This window comes from Pelodiscus sinensis, chromosome Z, assembly GCF_052426305.1.
Source record: "Pelodiscus sinensis isolate ZL-2025 chromosome Z, ASM5242630v1, whole genome shotgun sequence".
In the NCBI taxonomy this organism is placed as follows: Eukaryota; Metazoa; Chordata; order Testudines; family Trionychidae; genus Pelodiscus; species Pelodiscus sinensis.
Genome location: NC_143085.1, coordinates 31,430,545 through 31,450,313, shown reverse-complemented (window position 1 = coordinate 31,450,313; position 19,769 = coordinate 31,430,545). Strand labels below are relative to the sequence as shown.

The 19,769-nt window shown below is 40.6% G+C and overlaps 1 protein-coding gene across 8 annotated transcripts in view; it reads left to right on the top strand.

Annotated features, from left to right (window-relative positions):
• The window catches only part of CLIP1 (CAP-Gly domain containing linker protein 1), a 136,382-nt gene that overhangs the window by 33,511 nt on the left and 83,102 nt on the right, over nt 1-19,769 (top strand). For 4 of the 8 annotated variants that reach the window (XM_075898662.2, XM_075898671.2, XM_075898669.2 and 1 more), the window contains exons 2-3: nt 9,884-10,077; nt 12,127-12,695. In XM_075898662.2, the coding sequence (XP_075754777.2) occupies nt 9,987-10,077; nt 12,127-12,695 (660 nt within the window). In that variant the 5' untranslated portion in view covers nt 9,884-9,986. Of the gene's footprint in view, nt 1-509; nt 669-7,890; nt 7,952-9,233; nt 9,343-9,405; nt 9,427-9,883; nt 10,078-12,126; nt 12,696-19,769 lie in introns of those variants that run through there. The other 4 variants (XM_089775252.1, XM_089775251.1, XM_089775250.1 and 1 more) reach the window with 4 other exon arrangements.

The window sequence follows — 19,769 nt, the reverse complement described above, 5'->3', positions numbered from 1 at the left end:
AGGGACTCTTTCTCTTCACACCAATTGCTAGTATGAAGAGTACTCAGAGCAGCTGTAGTTTGTTGCATTAACATCCCACTTTTACTGGACAATATAAATCAACACTAAAATAATAAGTATTCTCTGCAAATGAACAGATGATGTACCCGAATTTTTGTAGACTTTTAGTGGAACATCCAGTGTGTTCTTACTAATGCTTTCTAATGGGGCAAAGATCTGTCTTCAGAGCCTCAACAATAAATTGTTGCGTTTTTGGAATTACATATTTAACACAATATTTCAAATTTCAACTAGCCACTATTGGACTGCACCAGACAAGCAAATAAAGCTGCTTAATTGAAAAAGACAGGCTGATAAAGTACCTCCATAAATCTAGCATGGCTCTTCATGTGGTTCCGATCAACGTTCTAATAGACATTCTGGCAACCAAGCTGTTTACTTGTGACATCAGAGTCAATGAGGTCACAATACAAAGGGAGGGAAAATGTGCACACTCTCCACTTGCATGTTGATACCATCTGCATCATAAGAGCCCAAGTTTGAGGAATTTCTGCTTGAAAAAAATTGATGCTGTCACAAGAAGTACAAGGATCTGTGCCCTTGGATCCTTTTCTAGCTATTCGTGTTGACACATGGATACTCGGAAGACGCATCTCAGCTTTTTGCAGGTGAGAAGAAGCTGTTCAGATTTTCACTTTTATGTCATTTTGTATCTAATTTATTAAAATCTTGCACTTTTTTTTAAACAGCTCATTTTAAATCACAGCTGTTGTAATTATATTAAGGTTTAGAGAGTTTAAGATTTCAAGTAGTTTTCCTCAATGTGATACTATAAGAAATTGAACTACTAATTATGGAACATCTGGTTACATGATTCATGTGTTTTGAAAGGAAAATATATGGTTGGACTATATCTCTTTTTTTCCATAATCCTTTATATATTTCTTGCCCTCTTTGGCCATGATCTTGCAATTAGATATGCTACTATGGACTTCTGCACCTCTGGAGCTCCCCAATGACTTCAGAGTTTTTGTGCAGGTGTGCAAGGATCATTGCTAGTGAGTTGGAGTCCTAGATTTGAGACCTAGATTTCAGACTCATTGGGGCAGAAATTATGTCTTCCTGCGTCTTTGGGCATTGCTGCAATACAATAAAAATAGCAGCTATTTTTTTCACTACAGAAACAGTTGCACCACACACACTCTCTATATATATTAAAGGAAAAACTGTTTTTGAAAATTTCATATTTGTATTAAATACACTTAACTTTCTTGAAAATTGAGGTAACGAAATTTGGTTTGGTTAATGAAATTTAACTGTTTTGTATAAAAGATTAAATGTTGTTGCCTTTCTATGCTTTAGGATTTCCCTATTAACAATCAATCTCTGTCAAAAGGCAGATCTAGTTGGCTAACGGGAGGAAAAACCCAGAATTCTGAAACTATCCTGTCTTAGGCTGTACTTATGGAATACATATTTTATCAAGGAATAAATCATGAATGCAGAGTTCTTGTTTGAAAGACTAAAATCACAATGAGTTAGTGGTCTTAACACACTGAAAATCAAGACAGGCTTGCTGTTTCGAATATTCTGTACTAGTTGCTGTCTCCATTATTTCTAATATACAATATATTGAATAAAACAACTACACAACTAAACTAAGCTGCTCCATATTGCCTATTTTGGGGAGCTTTCTTTTTGAATAAGAGGGCAGTTCAGTCTTCATACATGCCATTTTTGGGACCACGTATTGGGCCTAAATAAGGTATTAATTCTAGGGTATAAGCAATAGGAAATCCAAAGGCTTGACAGACAATGTTATCCTCCTCAACTCAATTATCCGTCTCATGGAGAGAACTTATTGCTTCCCCATAGATATAGTAGACCCTGGGCATTGTTTCTAGAAGGATGTCATGCCAAATATCCCCACATTGACTGGGTAGTGTCACCTCGGGACAAGATGCAGCGACAAAATTTCTTGATACCTTAAACAACTGCTTCTTGGAGCAGCTGATACAGGAACTCACAATGAGAGAGGCAGTTCTCAATTTAGTCCTGAGTGGCACGCAGGATCTGGTCCCAAAGGTAACTATAACAGGACCACTTGGAAATAGTGACCATAATATAATAACATTTAACATTCCTGTGGTGGGAAGAACACCTCAGCAGCCCAACACTGTGGCATTTAATTTAAAAAAGGGGAACTATGCAAAAATGAGGAGGTTAGTTATACAGAAATTAAAAGGTACTGTGACTAAAGTAAAATCCTTAAAGCTGCATAGACACTTTTCAAAGACACCATAATAAAGGCCTAACTTAAATGTATACCCCAAATTAAAAAACATAGTAGAAGAACTAAAAAAGAGCCACTGTGGCTTGGCTTAACCATGTAAAGTAAGTATCTGAAGATTGGGTAGTTAAACCTAAGCAGATAAGAATCAAAGTCAATAGATAACTCCAATGTCAGGAAGGATAAAGGCAAAAGTGACTTTCACTAATCTTAGGAACGGTTCATTGCATCAGGCAAAATGAGTTAGTGAGCTCAGTTCTGACTATTTCTGAGGTTGCAGCAAACCACAGTGGGGACTCAGGCGTATGATGAGGAGCTCATGATTCAGGAGAGGTTCTGTAATATGTGTGGGGGGGAACCTTTTCTTTTGACTTGTGCTGTGTACAGGAGCTGCCTGAGGTGGGCTGTGGCAGCTGGTGCCCCAGGTGGAACACGTGATCAGCACCTCCGCCTGCAGGGCCATCAATGGACTGACATCATTCTGGGTGCCCCGTGATATCATCGGGCGCCCCTGGTGCCCTAGGTGGTGGCAGAGTCCGCCTATAGTCCTGGGCAGACTCTCGCTGTGTACAGCAACTGGAGTTGGATAGCTTAAACGACGAAACATATCGGGACTTGCTCTTGCCAGGCTAGCGAGCAAAAAGCTGCGAGTAAGGTTGCTGTCTTTACCAGTTTGAATGCTATTGCCACAATGGGGAGAGGTGGCAACCCTAGTTGAGTCTGCATTGTCCACATTCTAACTTTGGACAAGGGCATTGTCCATCCCTGCTTGCATGTGTAGACCATGTTTTAAAGCAGGAGAACTATACATGAGGGGTGGGAGGGGAAAACTACTGACCTTTAAAGAACATTCTACACTGTAGAATACAATAGCTAGTTAATCTCAGCTTGTTTTCTGTTAGGGGATGCATCTCCTATTACATTTCTTTATCTCCTTCCATAAGCTTTCATCTGCTCAATACGTTGCAGAATAAATTTTATATTGCTGAAGTTGGCTCCCTGGAGCTTTTGGGCTTTTTTTTCTTTGAAAGATTTGTCCCAAAACCGATTGAAAATGAGACTACAATGCAGCTGCCTTTACCTTTATTTAATTAACAGAATAGCGTATCTGACACATTGCATTTTGAATTATTTCTGTAAAAAAAAAATCACCTGATTATATACTGAAAGCAAAGAATTAGTTTATTTTGCCAGAATGAAAATGGACTAAGTTATAACCATGAAATGGGCAGTGTGAAAGGTCTGCAAAGCTTGCTGAAGTCCTGGTCTGACAGATCAGACAAGGAATAGCTTCACTCTACAAAGTGTGTTCATAATTTTTCTTCCCTAAAAGTTATGGGTCTGCTGTTTTGTTAGCTGCCCCCTTGGGAGGAACAGCAGAGAACAGCATCACACTGTTTAGCCACTGAGCCAGCTGTTGAATCAATGTTCAGTGAAACACTTCAGTGTAGGAAGGACGGAGGTGGGAAATGTCTTAAATATTCTGTTTTTGTGGGTGGGATTCCTTCTGAAGTTAAGGAGACAAGGAAGGCATTTTTAAAATGCATCTTTCATTGTGAGGAAATCAATGTATTAAGAACCTGTCACTGACATTGAAAAGCTACAGAATTCCCATGGCCTTGATTCTAGAACGTACCTGCCAATGTTTAAATACTATAAATAGGGACATTTGAACTCCAGCTACAAGATTGTTTGTGTTTGTTTTCGAGATCAGATGTTGCATTTAATCTGCCATGCTGACTGGGGATGGAAGTATTGGAGAGAGGTATGCATGCAGATTGAGTTAACACAAGATGGTGTAGCTGTATGCGCCATTAAATGGTTTTACAGCAGATCTTGAAAACAGTTTAGAGAGGAGCAAGTTTGTAGTATAAATCTGACCTTGGGGAGAAAAATAGACATTGTTTTAAGCTTAAAAGAGGTAAAGTGATCTGAGAACTTTTTGGAGATTTGGGGGAGGAGAAGGCCTTTGAGCTCATTTGCGTTCAGTGCAGGTAATTGACATGTTTGTATTTTTGTCACAATCTTTCATTTTAACCAGGTTTTAAAAAAAAAAAATTCAATACAAACAAAATTGCAGAACACAATTTCAGTGAGTTAAAATTGAGGCACAGATCACCAAAGGGAAGGCATGTCAGAATACCAAAGAGATTCAACAGCTCTGTGCTTCTGACTCAATTTTATTTTCACTCTGAGAGCATGTTTACACTGCAGTTAAAAATTACAAATGATTCATGCCAGCTGACTCAGTGTCACAGGGCTCTGGATAAGGGGTTGTTTAGTTGCGGTATAGATGTTTGGGCTTGGCTGGAGTCCAGACTTTGGGACTCTGTGAGGTAAGAGGATCTCAGAGCAGTCAAACAGCCCCTTGCCTGAATCAAATGGCACATGCAAACCACAGTAGTTTAACTGCAGTATGGACTACCCTATATGTTTGCTTTTCACCTCTGTTATTGGGTTCAGTGCTGCTGCTTCTCTGGCTCTGCAAGTTAAAACCAGACTTGAACAAGGTTTATCACTGACTTCAGCACGTTAGATCTTGTTCCCTGGACCTAAATTTCTTTCTAAAATATTTGCTCATCCATCAATATAGCAGCAAAATTTTCAACCTTCTACACTTGGCCTCTCTCTTCTGCCTGCCACTATTTCTGGTAGCGAATCTCTCAAAATAATCTGAGGATTTTCAGGGTGTGTTTTAGATCAGGGATTTACACTACTGGAATTAAGCAGATTATGGCTTTTAAATTAATACAGGATACTGTGGCATTGAAAAGACAAAATATAGGCCTTTACTCCTTGCCTATTTATCCTACTTCTCTTTTTGTACTGTGTGGTTAACTAACATGTCATCTGCTCTTTTTCTTTTTAATTATGGACGTGTGATAACAGAAATGGAGGGTTTGGAGGTGAAAACAGTAGGGAAAGAGTAAAAAGATTATGACTAGTTAATATAGGTAGGGGATATGAGAGGTGTGTAAGAAATAATAAATGACAGAGTAAACGGAAGTCCCATTTATTATAATGCAGTAAGGCGGCATTCAATATAAATCGGAAGGCAGGGAATTTAAAAATAAGGAAAAGGTAGTCTCTATGTAATAACTTACCCATGGCACTCACAGCCACAAGATATCATTGAGTCCAGTTGTTGAGTTTAGGGGAATTCTAGGAATGGATTGCACAGATAATGAGACTATCCATTTGGATTTGCCAAGAATAAGAAGGTTAAAAAAAATCCCATGCTTGATTGAGATCAGTCCATTTCTAACAATCTAAACTTCAGAGGAGTAGCTGAGTTAGTCTTTACAGGGTAAACTTAAACAACAATTAGTATGGTAGCACTTTAAGGACTAACAAAACATGTAGATGGTGGTATGAGCTTTCGTGGGCACAACCCACTTCTTCAGATGACCAGAATATTGGCTGCCCAGGACCAAAATCAAATAGGGGAGAAGGGAGAGGGAGGGAAAAAAGGAGGCAGGAACAAAGAGTCAGTGGGTATATAAATAACAAAGGGAAAACTGAGCTGTATGTAACAGGCAAAACTGATAGTCCTCTTCCTCTGTAAATGCTAATTAATGGTCCTTATCTGCTGCTTTTAACTATCCAGTCCTTAGGTCAGTGGTCCCCAACGCAGTGCCTGTGGGTGCCATGGCGCCCGCCGGGGCATTTTTGTGCGCCTATCGAACAATCTGCTCCCCCCAGGTGTGCGGCACATGCGTGGTGCCAGCCCCAGGTACGTGGTGCCAGCCCCAGGCGCATGGCACATGGGCGCCCCTGCCCCGGGTGCGCGGCACATGCGTGGTGCCGGCCCCAAGTGCAGGGTGCATGGGTGGCCCTGGGTGCGCAGCGCATGCATGGCCATGCCCCTGGATACCCGGCAGCCACGAAAGGTTGGAGACAGCTGCCTTAGGTGCTTATAGACTAACACCAGAATCTACACAGACTAATAACCACTGGCACCTTCATTGTTTGGTTGATAATGTCCCAGCCATCTAGAATCTCTATTCAAATCATTGGCGTGAGAATTAAACTTGTGAATGAATTGTAGTTCCAACCCTTCCCTGTGTATTTGGCTTGTGGAATTCGTCTAACAAAACAGCAACTTGATCTGTTTGAGTGACGAGGCAGATTAAAGCCTTCAACAGGTTTCTGTATTTATGTTCCCTTTACAGATATATGATTTGTGTCCATAGATTCTTTCCCAGAGGGACTGTCCAGTTTGTCCAATATATATTGTAGTGGTACATTGCAACTATCCTTATGGCCAGTTTATTTCATTATTGTCCACTATGGGGTTTTGTACTTTCTTCTTAACTTTATTTACCAGTGACTGAGAGGATGCTGGACCTGAATGGAAGACTGATATGGCAGTTCCTGGCATTATATATGCAAATTTGGACTTGAAATTAGTAGAGTCAAAGTGGTCACCGTTATGCTAACAGATATGAGAGAATGAAATTCTAGATTATAACAGCTGTTAGTCTTCTGCAATCCTTCTTGCTGCCTTTCGGCCCTGCGCATTTTCCTTCTAAATTAATTTGTAGAGTTTTTGCATGCCCTGAAAAGGGTCGAAGATGATGGTTATTGTAGGTAGACCTGCTACAGAAGTTCTGTAGAACTTCTTGCTCACTCAATAAGGTTTGAGTAATGAGAATCCTTCCACAGTTTTAAATCTAGCAGATCCTTTTCAAGAGATGGTCTCTGTCTGACGCTTTTATTGCCTTTTTCTCCTTCTTTTTATTTGTCCCTCTCTCTCAGATCTCCAATCCTGATTGCTTTGGCTGAGGACTGTGTAATGTTCTTTCAAATTAGTTGCTGGTACTTGTTCAGAAAGATGGATACAAATTGTTTTTTCAGTTGAATTGCTCAGTTGAGTGCTATCTAGTTTTTCTCTTTCACCTTTCCTCATGGGTTTTAGCTTGGAGTTTAGGTTTTTGGCAAGATCTTGTGGTAGAATCCTAGTAACAATTTGTAGCGCTTTGCAAAATATGTTTAAATCACTAATTTTTTTTATAAAGGGAGATTAAAATGGAGGCAGAAGAGCACATTGAGTTGGCTTATTACAGATAGCCTTGGATGGTGCTACAGTCCTGAATCTTTGATATTTTTTTTTAAATGTTTGTTTTTAGTGAAGAATTTTTTTCACTTTGAGCTCAACAATAAGCTTTCTTATTTAGTGTTGCTGGGACAGTGTCCCCTCTGTTAATATTGAAATGGTCTATTGTTTTACTAATACAGCTGAGATTAATGAAGACTCTTGCAGTTGTAACCTGAAACTTTTGAGAGCAAGCATTGCAATGGTCATGTTCACAATTCCTGTATTACTGAAGCAGGCTACAAATTCTCATTATTGATGCATTTCTAGTGTTTATCAGTCTCTTACTTCAAGCAACTTCAGAATTTTCTTATTTATGTGCAGAACTTTAAATACGAAACATCAGAGGTGGTAATTACAGCTTTTTAGTAAAGTGTAAATTTTAAGCAAAGCTATTAGGTAGAACATGGTTTGAATTTGGCATGGCTGACCTTGAAATAGTACAAGAATGCCTCACTTACTAAGTCTGCGAAGCAGCATGACTGATACTTTTTTTTTTTCACAGTGAATTGATTTTCAGCAACTCTAGCATACTGTCTAATACATAAAGAATAACATTTACTTTGGTAGGTAAGAAATACTGATATTGTCCTTTTTTAGTCTTCATTGCTGTGGAATGAATTTTTCTTCTTTTACTGCTTCTCCTGCTTTAGGATTTATCATATGCCAGAACTGCAGGCCCAAGTATTGGTAGTACTTGAACTGGGAGAACTAAAAGCCACAAGCTTCTAGCCTGTGCACATGCACAGATTAGTGCTTTGGCAACAAGGCTATGCATACACTACAGAAACTCAAGTATCAGAGGGGTAGCCGTGTTAGTCTGAATCTGCAAAAGCGACTAGGAGTCCTGTGGCACCTTATAGACTAACTGAAGTGTAGGAGCATAAGCTTTTGTGGGCAAAGACCCACTTCGTCAGATGCATGTACGAAGTGGGTCTTTGCCCACGAAAGCTTATGCTCCTACACTTCAGTTAGTCTATAAGGTGCCACAGGACTAACTGAAGTGTAGGAGCATAAGCTTTTGTGGGCAAAGACCCACTTCGTCAGATGCATGTACGAAGTGGGTCTTTGCCCACGAAAGCTTATGCTCCTACACTTCAGTTAGTCTATAAGGTGCCACAGGACTCCTCGTCGCTACTACAGAAACTGCAATTGTTCAGCTGCACTGATGCAGTGGTACTGCTCTAGTACTGCTAATGCAGACACTACAAGCCCATGCGAGAACCCCCTCTGTGCAAAATAGGGCCATTCACACCAGTACTTAGTTCAGTGTAACTTACATTAGTGAAGTGGGTGACTTATTCACACCCCTGAATGACATAATTTATATCAACATAAGCTGTATTGTGTACCTGGCCTAAGTAAACAGAAGGGTCTGGACCTGATTTACAATTCCTTCTAGTCATGCTCTGAGAAAATAGTTGAGTAAATAGAGTGATTTCTACTTATTTACATTTGTTCTAACCTTTTCCCCCAAGCCTTTTTAGCTCCCTAGTGCAATTGTAATAGTCACTTGTCACCACTGCTCTGCCAGTGTTTCTTTAATGAAAATGCTACTAATTTCAATGGTGCCTTTGTAAAATGTAGTAAATATCCAAGGTATATTGACTGTAGAACAGTGTGTAGTTTTACAGAAGAAAACAGCCAACATTCTGGCTTTAAATTCAAAGGATAGTTGAAGAAAGTAAATTCCAAAGCTTTTGTAGTCAGGAGGACAAAGTCTTTCCTGGCTTTCAGAGCAAAAATCTCATGGCTTGCCATCACTGTAAAACCTATAGCTGGTCTCCGAGTCAGAACTGCTTTCTGCTAGCAACCTAATTCCTCCTCCTCCTCCTCCTCCTCCCTCCTCCTCTTAACTCTGGTTCCAAAGGGTTGGAGCTGGGGCACTGTATTGGGGACTTTTATGATGAGCTAATGGGTCTCATGATCTTAGATGCAGGATTCCAAGAGAACTGAGGTAGGTGTTTACTTGTTAGATATTTGGGTCTAACAAGACTGCATTTTAATTTTTCTTTGTTCAGTTCTTGTTAAAAAGGTTTCTGTATGTCCTAAATCCCTTACTGACTTGCAGTTAGCCCTTTTTCTAGTCTCAGATTGCTTTCAGTGGTCTATTGCAGCACTTTAAAAACATCACTTAAAACTGTAGAGAGCATAGAATGGTTATATCTGTGCATAGTTTTAGTAATGCTGTTAAGGGCTTTGTTTTTCATTCTTAAAATAGCTCTTCAGTTTAACACTGCTGTGTTCAGTTTGAGCCTTAATGTTATGAAATGTCTCAGTGCTTTAGCTTCAGAGTTTGAGATTTCTTTCAGTAGGAATAGTCTTCTAAAATGTGGGGAATGCCTAACTCCGTCTGAGAATATTCATTGCTAAAATAGTTGAAATTGTATAGAGGCTTTTATTGCACTGTACTTTATGCACAACTATTTCTTTACAAATGCTTTATTCTGTAGGATTTAAAATACATTTTATTTTGTCTCAAACATTTTTATATGCAGGGTTAACCCAAAGGCAGAAAACATAGAAGCTCATACTGCATCCATGTTTGGGAAAAGATAGTTACTACAGACAAAGGGCATAAACATCAACGACAGAAGAAAGATGAGTATGTTAAAACCAAGTGGGCTTAAGGTGCCTACCAAGATCAGCAAGCCGGGAAGTACAGTGAAAACATCTGCCTCAGTTACTGCTGGTAATGACCATTTTAATATGTTAACACTCTTCTTAAGTATCCTTCCTCTAACAAAAATTGATCTGAAGGCTGCAGTTGAATGCATATTGAATTCTCATATTTCTGATCTAACTGAACTGATGCATACAATACAGGCAGTCCCCGGGTTACGTACAAGATAGGGACTGTAGGTTTGTTCTTAAGTTGAATTTGTATGTAAGTCGGAACTGGTACATATTGTAGGGGAAACTCTAGCCAAACATTTCTCCAGAGCTCAGTTTTATTCTCCCACATCTCACTTCCCTCAGTCCTTTATTCTCAAGCTGAGGTGTCTGCTGAGAAAAGCTACTCCACATCTCCCTGGTCTGCTGGGGGGGGGCACTAGCTTCGCGTCTCTCTGGTCTGCTGGGGGGAAGCAGCTAGTGTGGGGTTGCCTCACCCCGTTTGTAAGTAGGGATCCGATGTAAGTCGGATCCATGTAACCCGGGGACTCCCTGTATTAGGTAAAATCTGAATTTACAAAGTGGACATCATTCTGAGTTTATAAGAAAACTACATTTTAAAAATTTTAAAGAGATTAGTTTATTTCCTGAATGTTACTCCATTTACTGGAGGTATAGTGTTCTAGGAGACTTCATGCTTCCAGACTTGTGAATTGTGAGCTGGTCACTCACAACAAATTAAGTACCTCTTGGAAATCAGCTGATGTGTCATTACCTGGCATATTATTTATGTAAAATCTGTGGTGTGTGCTTGCCAATACAGCCAACTGTTGCATGCTTGCCCCACAGTACAATAATTTCTTCTTATGGCACCATCACTTTAAAAGACTGTAAGCATTTTTGCCAGTAGTATACAATTTTGTATTCTAACTACAAGTTGAACTCCCTCTAGTCTGGCAACATTGATGATCCAGCATGATTTTAGTTAGCTGGATGTCTACTTATCATGAGTGTGGCCAAGTTTCCTGCAGTCCCATAAAGTTTTAGTCACCAGTCCTGACTATTATTATTTATCTCTAATTTTGCTCTAAGTCACCCCTAAATGTCTTTTAAGAGCCCAGTAAGCAGTGGAAGTGTTGGTAATACTGCTAGACAATACTGACCTCCTGTTCAGCAAATTCTGATTCTGCACTGGTCTGGTTCCAGGGGTGCAGGACTAGAGAGGTTTAACCTGTGTAAATTTACATTTAGCGCCATAGTACTGCATATTTTTATTTTTAATCTTTCAAAAAGTTCTGGTTGAGTAACACATGCTTTGCGGTACTCTAGATTCATAGAAACAAACAGTCACTTCAGTATGCAAACCAATAATGTCAAGGCTTGAGTCCAAAAGCTCTCATCTTCTTGAACCAGCAGTTTTTTGCCAAATCAGCCATTTAGTCGGGAACCTCAAAAAATAAGCTGCTGATTATAATAATCTTTTTAACATGATCTAAAGGGGAGTAATGATCTTATGGTTAAAGTATTAGCCTGACTCTGTGGACTGTTTGTAAGTTCAAGCATTTTTGTACTCTTATCCTCAGTGGAGACATTAACTTGAAGAGTGGAAACCATCTTGAGATGTTCAAATTGAATATCATTTTGTTATGAACTTAAAGACATCTAAGGAAGTCAGCTATCCAATTTCTGCTGGAAGTCAGTTCTTGGATGTCTTGGGCAGCCCCAAAATGCAGTTCTCAGTTCTCATGTTCTGATAGGTTTATAATAGAACAGTTTTGGTATGTACTATATTAGAATACATTGAAGCCCAATTCAGAGTTTTGGGGCAAGCAATTTCTCTTGAATAAGTAAAACATGTTTTCATCATAATGGTCAAGGTGGGCTTTGTGCAGGGGTAATAGCATTTTATTGAGTCTTGCAATATTTTCATGAAAATGTGTTTAGCTATTAATTCCATAAGCTGGTCAAGGATATGTGAGAATTTTGTAGTCAGTGTATCAATAAGAAAATACATGTTTATTTTCTTCCTTCAGAGTTATATACTTGGTATTTCTGAATGGAAACAAGCTCATGATGTGTATTGGAAAATAAATGTGTTTAACTGATATTGCTTCCTTTTTGTGTTTAGCTCTAGCAACAGCAGAAAAACCAGTGTGCAGTGAAAAGCTATCAAGTACACCCACCTCAGAAGCACATGATGATTTTGTGGATGACTTCAGAGTTGGGGAGCGTGTTTGGGTCAATGGAAACAAACCTGGCTTTATTCAGTTTCTTGGAGAAACCCAGTTTGCTCCAGGACAGTGGGCAGGGATTGTTCTAGATGAATCCATTGGCAAGAATGATGGATCTGTGGCAGGAGTTCGATATTTCCAGTGTGAACCCTTACGGGGAATATTTACAAGACCATCAAAATTGTCAAGAAAAGTACTAGCAGAAGATGAAGCCAATGGTACCCAGACTGGTAGTGCTTCCAGAGCTACTTCCCCAACCTCCACATCAGCTGTTAGTATGGTGTCTTCAGCAGCTCCCCCTACAGGAATTACGCAAAATACTTCGCCACTGGCAGGCAAGGAAAACTCTACTTCTACTCAAATTAGCAATCTTTCAAAAACTGCTAGTGAATCGATATCAAACCTCTCTGAAGCTGGATCTGTAAAGAAAGGAGAAAGAGAACTCAAAATTGGAGATCGAGTTTTGGTAAGTTCCTCCATCTCCATATCTCATTTCATCTAACAAAGTGTGTTTTTCTTTTTTTGGTATTGTTAAAATCTATTTTTTGCTAATTAGTGTCAAACTGTAACCCAGATTCAAATACTAGTTTTCTGCTTAGTTGATATTTACAGGCTGGGAAGTAAGAAAGCTATAATGAGGTGGTCCATGTTGGTGCGGTGGGGTTGACCACTGCTCACTACTGCATGAAATCAGAATCTGCATGTCATATAGGCTTTTCCCTATAACCAGGTATTGGCAAGCCAAGGAGAATTGTATGGTGTGGGACTGTGCCCATAGAGCAGGACCACCACAATTCTACCATGCCATGAATGTGCAATTCAAAAGGTTGTGCCATGCAACACGTCTGCCATGAAGCCCTAATAGCTGGAGATTTGTTCTATTTTTGTACATTGGTCAATCTTGTAGATAGTAGTCTCCAGCCTCCATTTCTGTGTAACAATCAGATTAATGTGGATTCTTTGCTGTTGAGCAGCAAAAAAAAAAAAAGCCCATCAGCAAGAGGGCTGCCTCTATCTAGAATTTTAGAAATGCTGATTTTAATTTAAATCTGCAAAATTAAAATAAATTTATCTGTTGTCTGTGCTTTTGATTTCTAGTCTAATTAAAGCTGCTACAGCGCACTACTTTACCTCATTCCATTGTGCCAGACTATCACAGGACGGGTGGAATACCCTTTATGGAGATCTCTGAAATACTAAATCAGAAGAGAGACTGGTTTTGTGGCTTTCATTCTATTTGGCTTTCATTCTATTTCGGCTTTGTCAGAGTTCAGTAAAACCCTGAAATGTGCTTTAACAAGCTATTTATGTTTTCATCATACTCTAATTTTAAACAGTACAATAATGCTGAATACAAACTGTGCACTGGTCAGATTTCCATCCAGTTATTCTTTGTCATTTAGGGCTCAATGTCTCCAGCAAACTTTTCAGCAGTATACTGCTTAATGGCTACCATTGGTTATGTATTATGACAGGCAGCAACAGAAGCATTCTCTTAAGGCCAGAGATCACCTAGGGATTAGCTGTTCTGCCACTGATCTGTGCGTTTACTTGATGTCCCTCATAAGCTTCAGAACAGCAAAGTTTTGAATCATTGTGATTTTTATTTTTTGAAATATTTTAAGTTCTCTTATTTGAAATGTCAATTTTAAAGCTTTAAAATGGTATGTAGTGAATTTTTTTTTTTTTTTTTTTTTGGTTTTAGCTTAGTCCAATGCAATAGAACAGTGTTTCCCAATTTTATTTGGCCATGGAACCCCTAGGGTTGTCTTAAAAAAAAAAAAAGCCCCCATTCCCCAACGATTTGTCAAGCAAAAACAAAAGAAGACCTGCTGCCGATTTTCATCTAGGGAAAGAAAGAAAGACCTGATGCAAAAAAGCTGTCTCTTTAAGAGGGGGGTGGGGAAGTGCTGGCTCCTTTCAGAACCCTTACTTTCTCACAATTGGGAAACTGCAATAGAACATGGCATCTTTTTTGATAATCTCTTTGGGCATCTGCATTGTAGAAGACTCTTGAAGAAAGAGGTTTACAGATTTGGAAGTGGTGTTCAGCTGCTGGATGTGAGCACCAAACCTTTTATTTTTCTTTAACTGTGTAACCACTGAAAATTTCAGCAGTTATACATTTACATGGAAGTGGGAAGATGGCTCTGCAGGAGCTGGTGCACACAGGGAGTGGGTTTTTAAGTTGGCTCCCTGTGATCACCACCATGGAACTGCCTGCCCTCTCTACCTTCCATACTGCTGTCTTTATACTCCCCCCCTCCCATGCTGCCGTTTCTGTATTTCTCAGACAGTAGCACAGGAAGCAGGCGGGAGCTGACTTGTAATTTATTTTAAGCTGCTTAAAAGGTGGGTCCCCATGAGCACGGTAGGAGGGAGGAAGGTCTTGCTTGTAACTGTGAAGGTTAACCGATGAGCCCTGGCTCATTTGGTGTCAGTGTTTAAACAAATACACTATCACATCCCTAGTTCTTACAGAACATTTTTAAAAGCATCTAAGCACTAAAGTAGTATATTTAAAATAAAACTGAATTCATATTTGAAGGGTGAACTACACCAGAGGTATAACCATTTGACCATAGGTCAGATTGTGCCTGAACTATTGTGTGTCCCTTATATTAATCACTCTTGGAGGAGGAGGAGGTATAGATTTGTATAGCTTGCTGTAATTTTATTATGCCTATTTGCAATATTTGAAATATTATGTTTATATTTTCATTAAGACATGGCAGGAGTTTATACTACTGGCAAATACAGCCTCTCAAAACATGCAATGAAAATCTTGTCAGAAAATTGTATGGATATTACTGTTTTATTTGTGCTGATACAATAAATGTATTGATTCTGTGGTGAAGGTGGGCTGACATTCTAAAATATAATTTCCAAGTGATTATTAATGTATCAAGGATGATGAGCTAGTGGTCCAATTCTCCAAAGTTTACCAGTGTCTAAAAAGAAATTAGGGGTATCTTGCCTCATTTATTGTTTTTGAGAGAAAATAAGAGATGGAGTAGGTACTTCATAACTAACATCTCTGTTAGTCTTAACTGCTTAAACACTGAAAATGTTGTTAGTCCTAAGTCATTTTGTAAGAAGCCTGCAGTCTAATTAGACTGACGGAACGGAATCTTTCTTCATCTTCCTATATGTTTTATCTTCAAATATATGATGGGAAGATGATAGCATTTTGCAGACTAGGTTTAACATGTTTAAAATTCACTTTTGTCTCTCCTCTCTTCTCCCAACCCTCCATATAAAGTACAAAGAAGTTTGATAGGTGAAAGTGGTTACTAGGTATGCTGGCATGAAGAGGGAGCGGTAAGCCTAGGGGTAGTGTGGAATATGCAAGAGTAGTAGATGAGGCTTGATTCGCCAGTGGGGTGAAGCTGAGGTGCTTTTGCTTTACAGAATCAAAAGTAAATGCAAAATAGAAATGCATCATTCCCTCCATCTATCAGTTCTGACTTTTGCAGGAAGTTAACTCCTGCCTTTGCTCTTCTAACACTGCCAGCCTTTACTGCCCATTCATGAACGGAGCTCAACAGAGCTCAACAGATATTGGGCATATTGGGGGATATGCAGAAATCTTCAGGGGTTACATGAGCTCATTTAGATATTTGCCTCGCTTTACAACAGACTATATAAAAAAGCACTAATGTCAGTACAAATTTAAATTTCATACAGACAATGGCTAACTGACTTTTTTTCTCTCTCTCAAAAAAAAAAAAATTTCCTTCAGCATGAGAGAGTAATGTTATCATGTCATCCATGTCCTCATGCTGCTGATGCCGCCTGCCTTCACCTCTGTCTTCAGCCATTTGTTCAGGCTAGCCTTGGTACCATCCCCTCTGGCCATGGGCTGCTCCAGCTCTGGCTCCTGTTTCACATCTAGGAGGGGCTGCACTGCCAGGGAGTTACTGCTGAGGCTGGGTCCTCTCTGCCATTCGAGCCTGCTTTTCTCTCCCTGCCCCCTCAAATCTCCGTCCTCCTCCCCTCCGGGCTGGGTCCTCTCTGTCATCTGAGACAGACCCCCCCACTGCAACTCCCTCATCCCTTCTGCCAAGACCCCACATCCCCAGTCTGCTCCTGGCAGGCATAGTGCAGACCCCCTAGTATAATTATGGTAAAAATGAAGTAAGCAATTTTTCAGTAATAGTGTGTGACACTTGTGTTTTTATGCCTGATATTTTTGTAAGCAGGTAGTTTTTAAATGAGGTGAAATGTAGGCTTATGCAACACCAGACTCCTGAAAACGGTACACTGGAAAGATTGAGAGCCACTGTATTAAGTCTGTTTCTTATTCGGGAACTTTTCTGACTTCCCCATACTGCTTCAGTTTATGGGAGAAAAGCTCTTTGTCAAAATCTGGGCAGCCACTACTTTGTCCTCCTCAAGACTCTCTTCTGCCATAATCCCTACTGAACACAGCAGTCTGACAAGGAATAGGCATAACTGAAAATGCTGCTTGTCCTGCCTGCCTATGTGAACCACTATCTTTGTTTCTCTTTCATCTTCTGGTTGTGTTGTCCGACTTTTAGACCAGGGGAACCTAAGGCCTGGAGTCAGCCCCTAAATACTTGGGGCTCCCCCCACCATTGAGGAACCCATGCTGGTGGTTTTTATTGTTTCTCCCTTGCATGGAGCCCCTAACTGACTTTTTTTTTTTCTTGTGGGTCAGTGGCTTCCAACCCAAAAAAGGGTCCCTATTCCTGTTCTAGACTGAGCTCTCTATGGCAGTGACTTTGTTTTGTATAATGCCAGTCACAGTGGGATTATGATCTTTGTTTGGGCTGTACAGAGTACAACCGTTTTTACTCATCACCTCGCTACAGCATAATTCTTCTTTCAGGGACAACTTATACTCCTAGGTCTATTGAACACATACTGACCCACTCCCATTTGACCATACCATGACAGGCATCTAAAACTGAAATGCCAGCTGTATTATTCTCCGTTTCTGGCCTGATAGCTGCTAGAAGCTTTTGTAAATGTGGTAGTAATAGCAGGGACCTACTGAAAATTATTAGGAATATAGTCTGTTCCTTGTCTTGAATGGGAAAACAGAACAAAAATGCTGAGCCTTCTAGGTTTGAAAAGCACAGGATCAGTTCTGCTGCAGAGAGTGGGTCACTGGAAGTCTTATGTATGTTTTATAAAGGAAATCTAGTTATGGGAGGGAAATTCAAAATGGCAGTCTTACATTGGAGAGGTGTGGATTACACCCCTCATAATGAAATAAAGTTTGACCCATTTTCTAATATGTACGGTCTTTTTTGCCATAAAGGGCATTTGAGGAGACAATTAAGATTATGATTATGTGACTATTTATTAGTGCATGTGATCTATGCACTGGAAAATGTGTACCGATAGGTGGAAGAATAGCTTAGAAATGTGTGGTGTGTGTTGGGTTTTTTTGTCCCCCCTCTTTTTTTTTCTGTGGTCTTATTTCAGGTACAGTGTTACACAAATCTTTTTATGTGTATTAATGCTTGAGAAGAACTTCATGACACTGCATGGTACCATATTCCAATCTCCCAAATATTTCTAATGGGGAAACTAGTCTCTGTCCAAAACACAATCATAGAAGTAGCTTCGAGCATATATCAGCCATAGCCAGAAAGGATCCCTGAAGTATCTTCTCTTACCTTCATTCCCATTGAAAAGGATTGCAAGGACATACAGGAGCATAAGTGTTTGGGGCATGCGCTCAGAGATGGTACTTGTCAAAGGAAGAGAAATGCTATTTCATCAGTCAGGTAGAATTTGAGATCATCCTGCTATGTTGACAATGCAAACTCACCTGAGACACCTCATGTCACATTTTTGGAAATAACCCCTCCCTCCTTTTGGCAAAAAGGTAAATACAAAATCAACAATATGTGGCTTAAATAAGGTGAGTATTTAGATGGTTTTTCTAAATTCCCTTTTTTTAACTTTTCCCAAACTCAGAAAAAAGTGACTACAGGCAGTCCCTGGGTTACGTACAAGATAGGGACTGTAGGTTTGTTCTTAAGTTGAATCTGTATGTAAGTCGGAACTGGTGTCCAGATTCAGCTGCTGCTGAAACTGATCAGCGGCTGATTCCAGGAAGCCCGGGGAAGGGGCTTCCTGTAGTCAGCCGCTGGTCAGTTTCAGCAGCAGCTGACTTGGGGACGCCTGGGGCAGAGCAGCTTGGGTGCTGCTGGGTTGGTCCAGTAGTGCTGCTGCTGGACCAACCCAGCAGCACCCCAGCTGCTCTGCCCCAGGAGTCCTGATTCAGTTGCTGCTAAAACTGACCAGCAGTGGCTGAATCAGGACGCCTGGGGCAGAGCAGCTGGGGTGCTGCCGGGTTGGTCCAGTAGCGCCCAGAGCGGCGCTACGGGACCAACCACCAGCGCCCCAGCTGCTGTACCACAGGTGTCCGGAGCAAAGCTGTGGAGCACGGGGGCAGCGGGACAGCCCAGACGGGCTGTGGCTGTCCTGCTGCCCTCTGGCTCCGCGGCTTTGCTCTGCTTCGCTCCCCGTCCCCCTGGTCTGCAGACCAGGGGGACGGGGAGCAAAGCGGCGGAACGCGTCTGGGTTGCCCTCTGCCCGCGTGTTCCGCCGCTTTGCTTCCTTTCCTTGGTCTGCTGGAGACCAGGGAGAGGGCCCCATTCGTAACTGCGGATCTGACATAAGTCGGATCCGCGTAACTCGGGGACTGCCTGTATTTAAGGCTGGCCTACTCTTTGGTGGATGGGTCATATACTGGTCAGAGTCATAGAACTTAAGATGAGAAGGAATCACCAGATTACCTAATGTGACATTTTACGTTAATACTACCCAACAATTGAAATAAAAGAACCAAAATACTACAGCTCCCAATAGGGGGGAGCGAGGTCAACTGGTGACTGAGGCCTTTGCTATGCAGGGAAATGGTTGTGTGAGAGACCCAGATAATCCTGGCATGTGACCTGAACATACACACTGGAGAGGAAGGGGTCCCCTTCCATTCTGAGGTCTCTGCCAATTCCTACCTCATATATCTGGTGATCATGTAGCGCCTGAACAAGATTCAGCCAGTAGAACATCTGAGAGAGTACTTCAGGCCCCTCCCCTCTGAGCTAGTTAGGGATTTTTTTTAAATGAAAACTTGTCTTACAGACTTCCAATTGTTAAAGATGTGTGGGCAAGTTTCAAAGCCAAATTAATATACATTTTGTAATTTGTTTTGGGATGAAGGGTATTGTGCTATATTAACTGTATCCTTCCAGGAGCTGAATTCTGTCATGACATCCATAGCATAGTTCTCAGATTTGTGTCGCAGTATAAGCTATGTGCTGTAAATGGGTATGGTTCTACCATTCTTCTCACTTTCAGCTAACTGCTCCTCTGGGAGGGAGAGGGGGAGAGAGAGTGTAAAAGATGGTATGACATCCCCAAAAATATTTTTAGAACATTGTACTACTAACACAGATTTTTTTTTTTTGGCTGTTTACACCGTTCATCTGTAGCTTATTTAACTGCAGCATGAATTCATATTTCCCACTGCTTGGCATTCTGTGCTAGCTTTCACAAC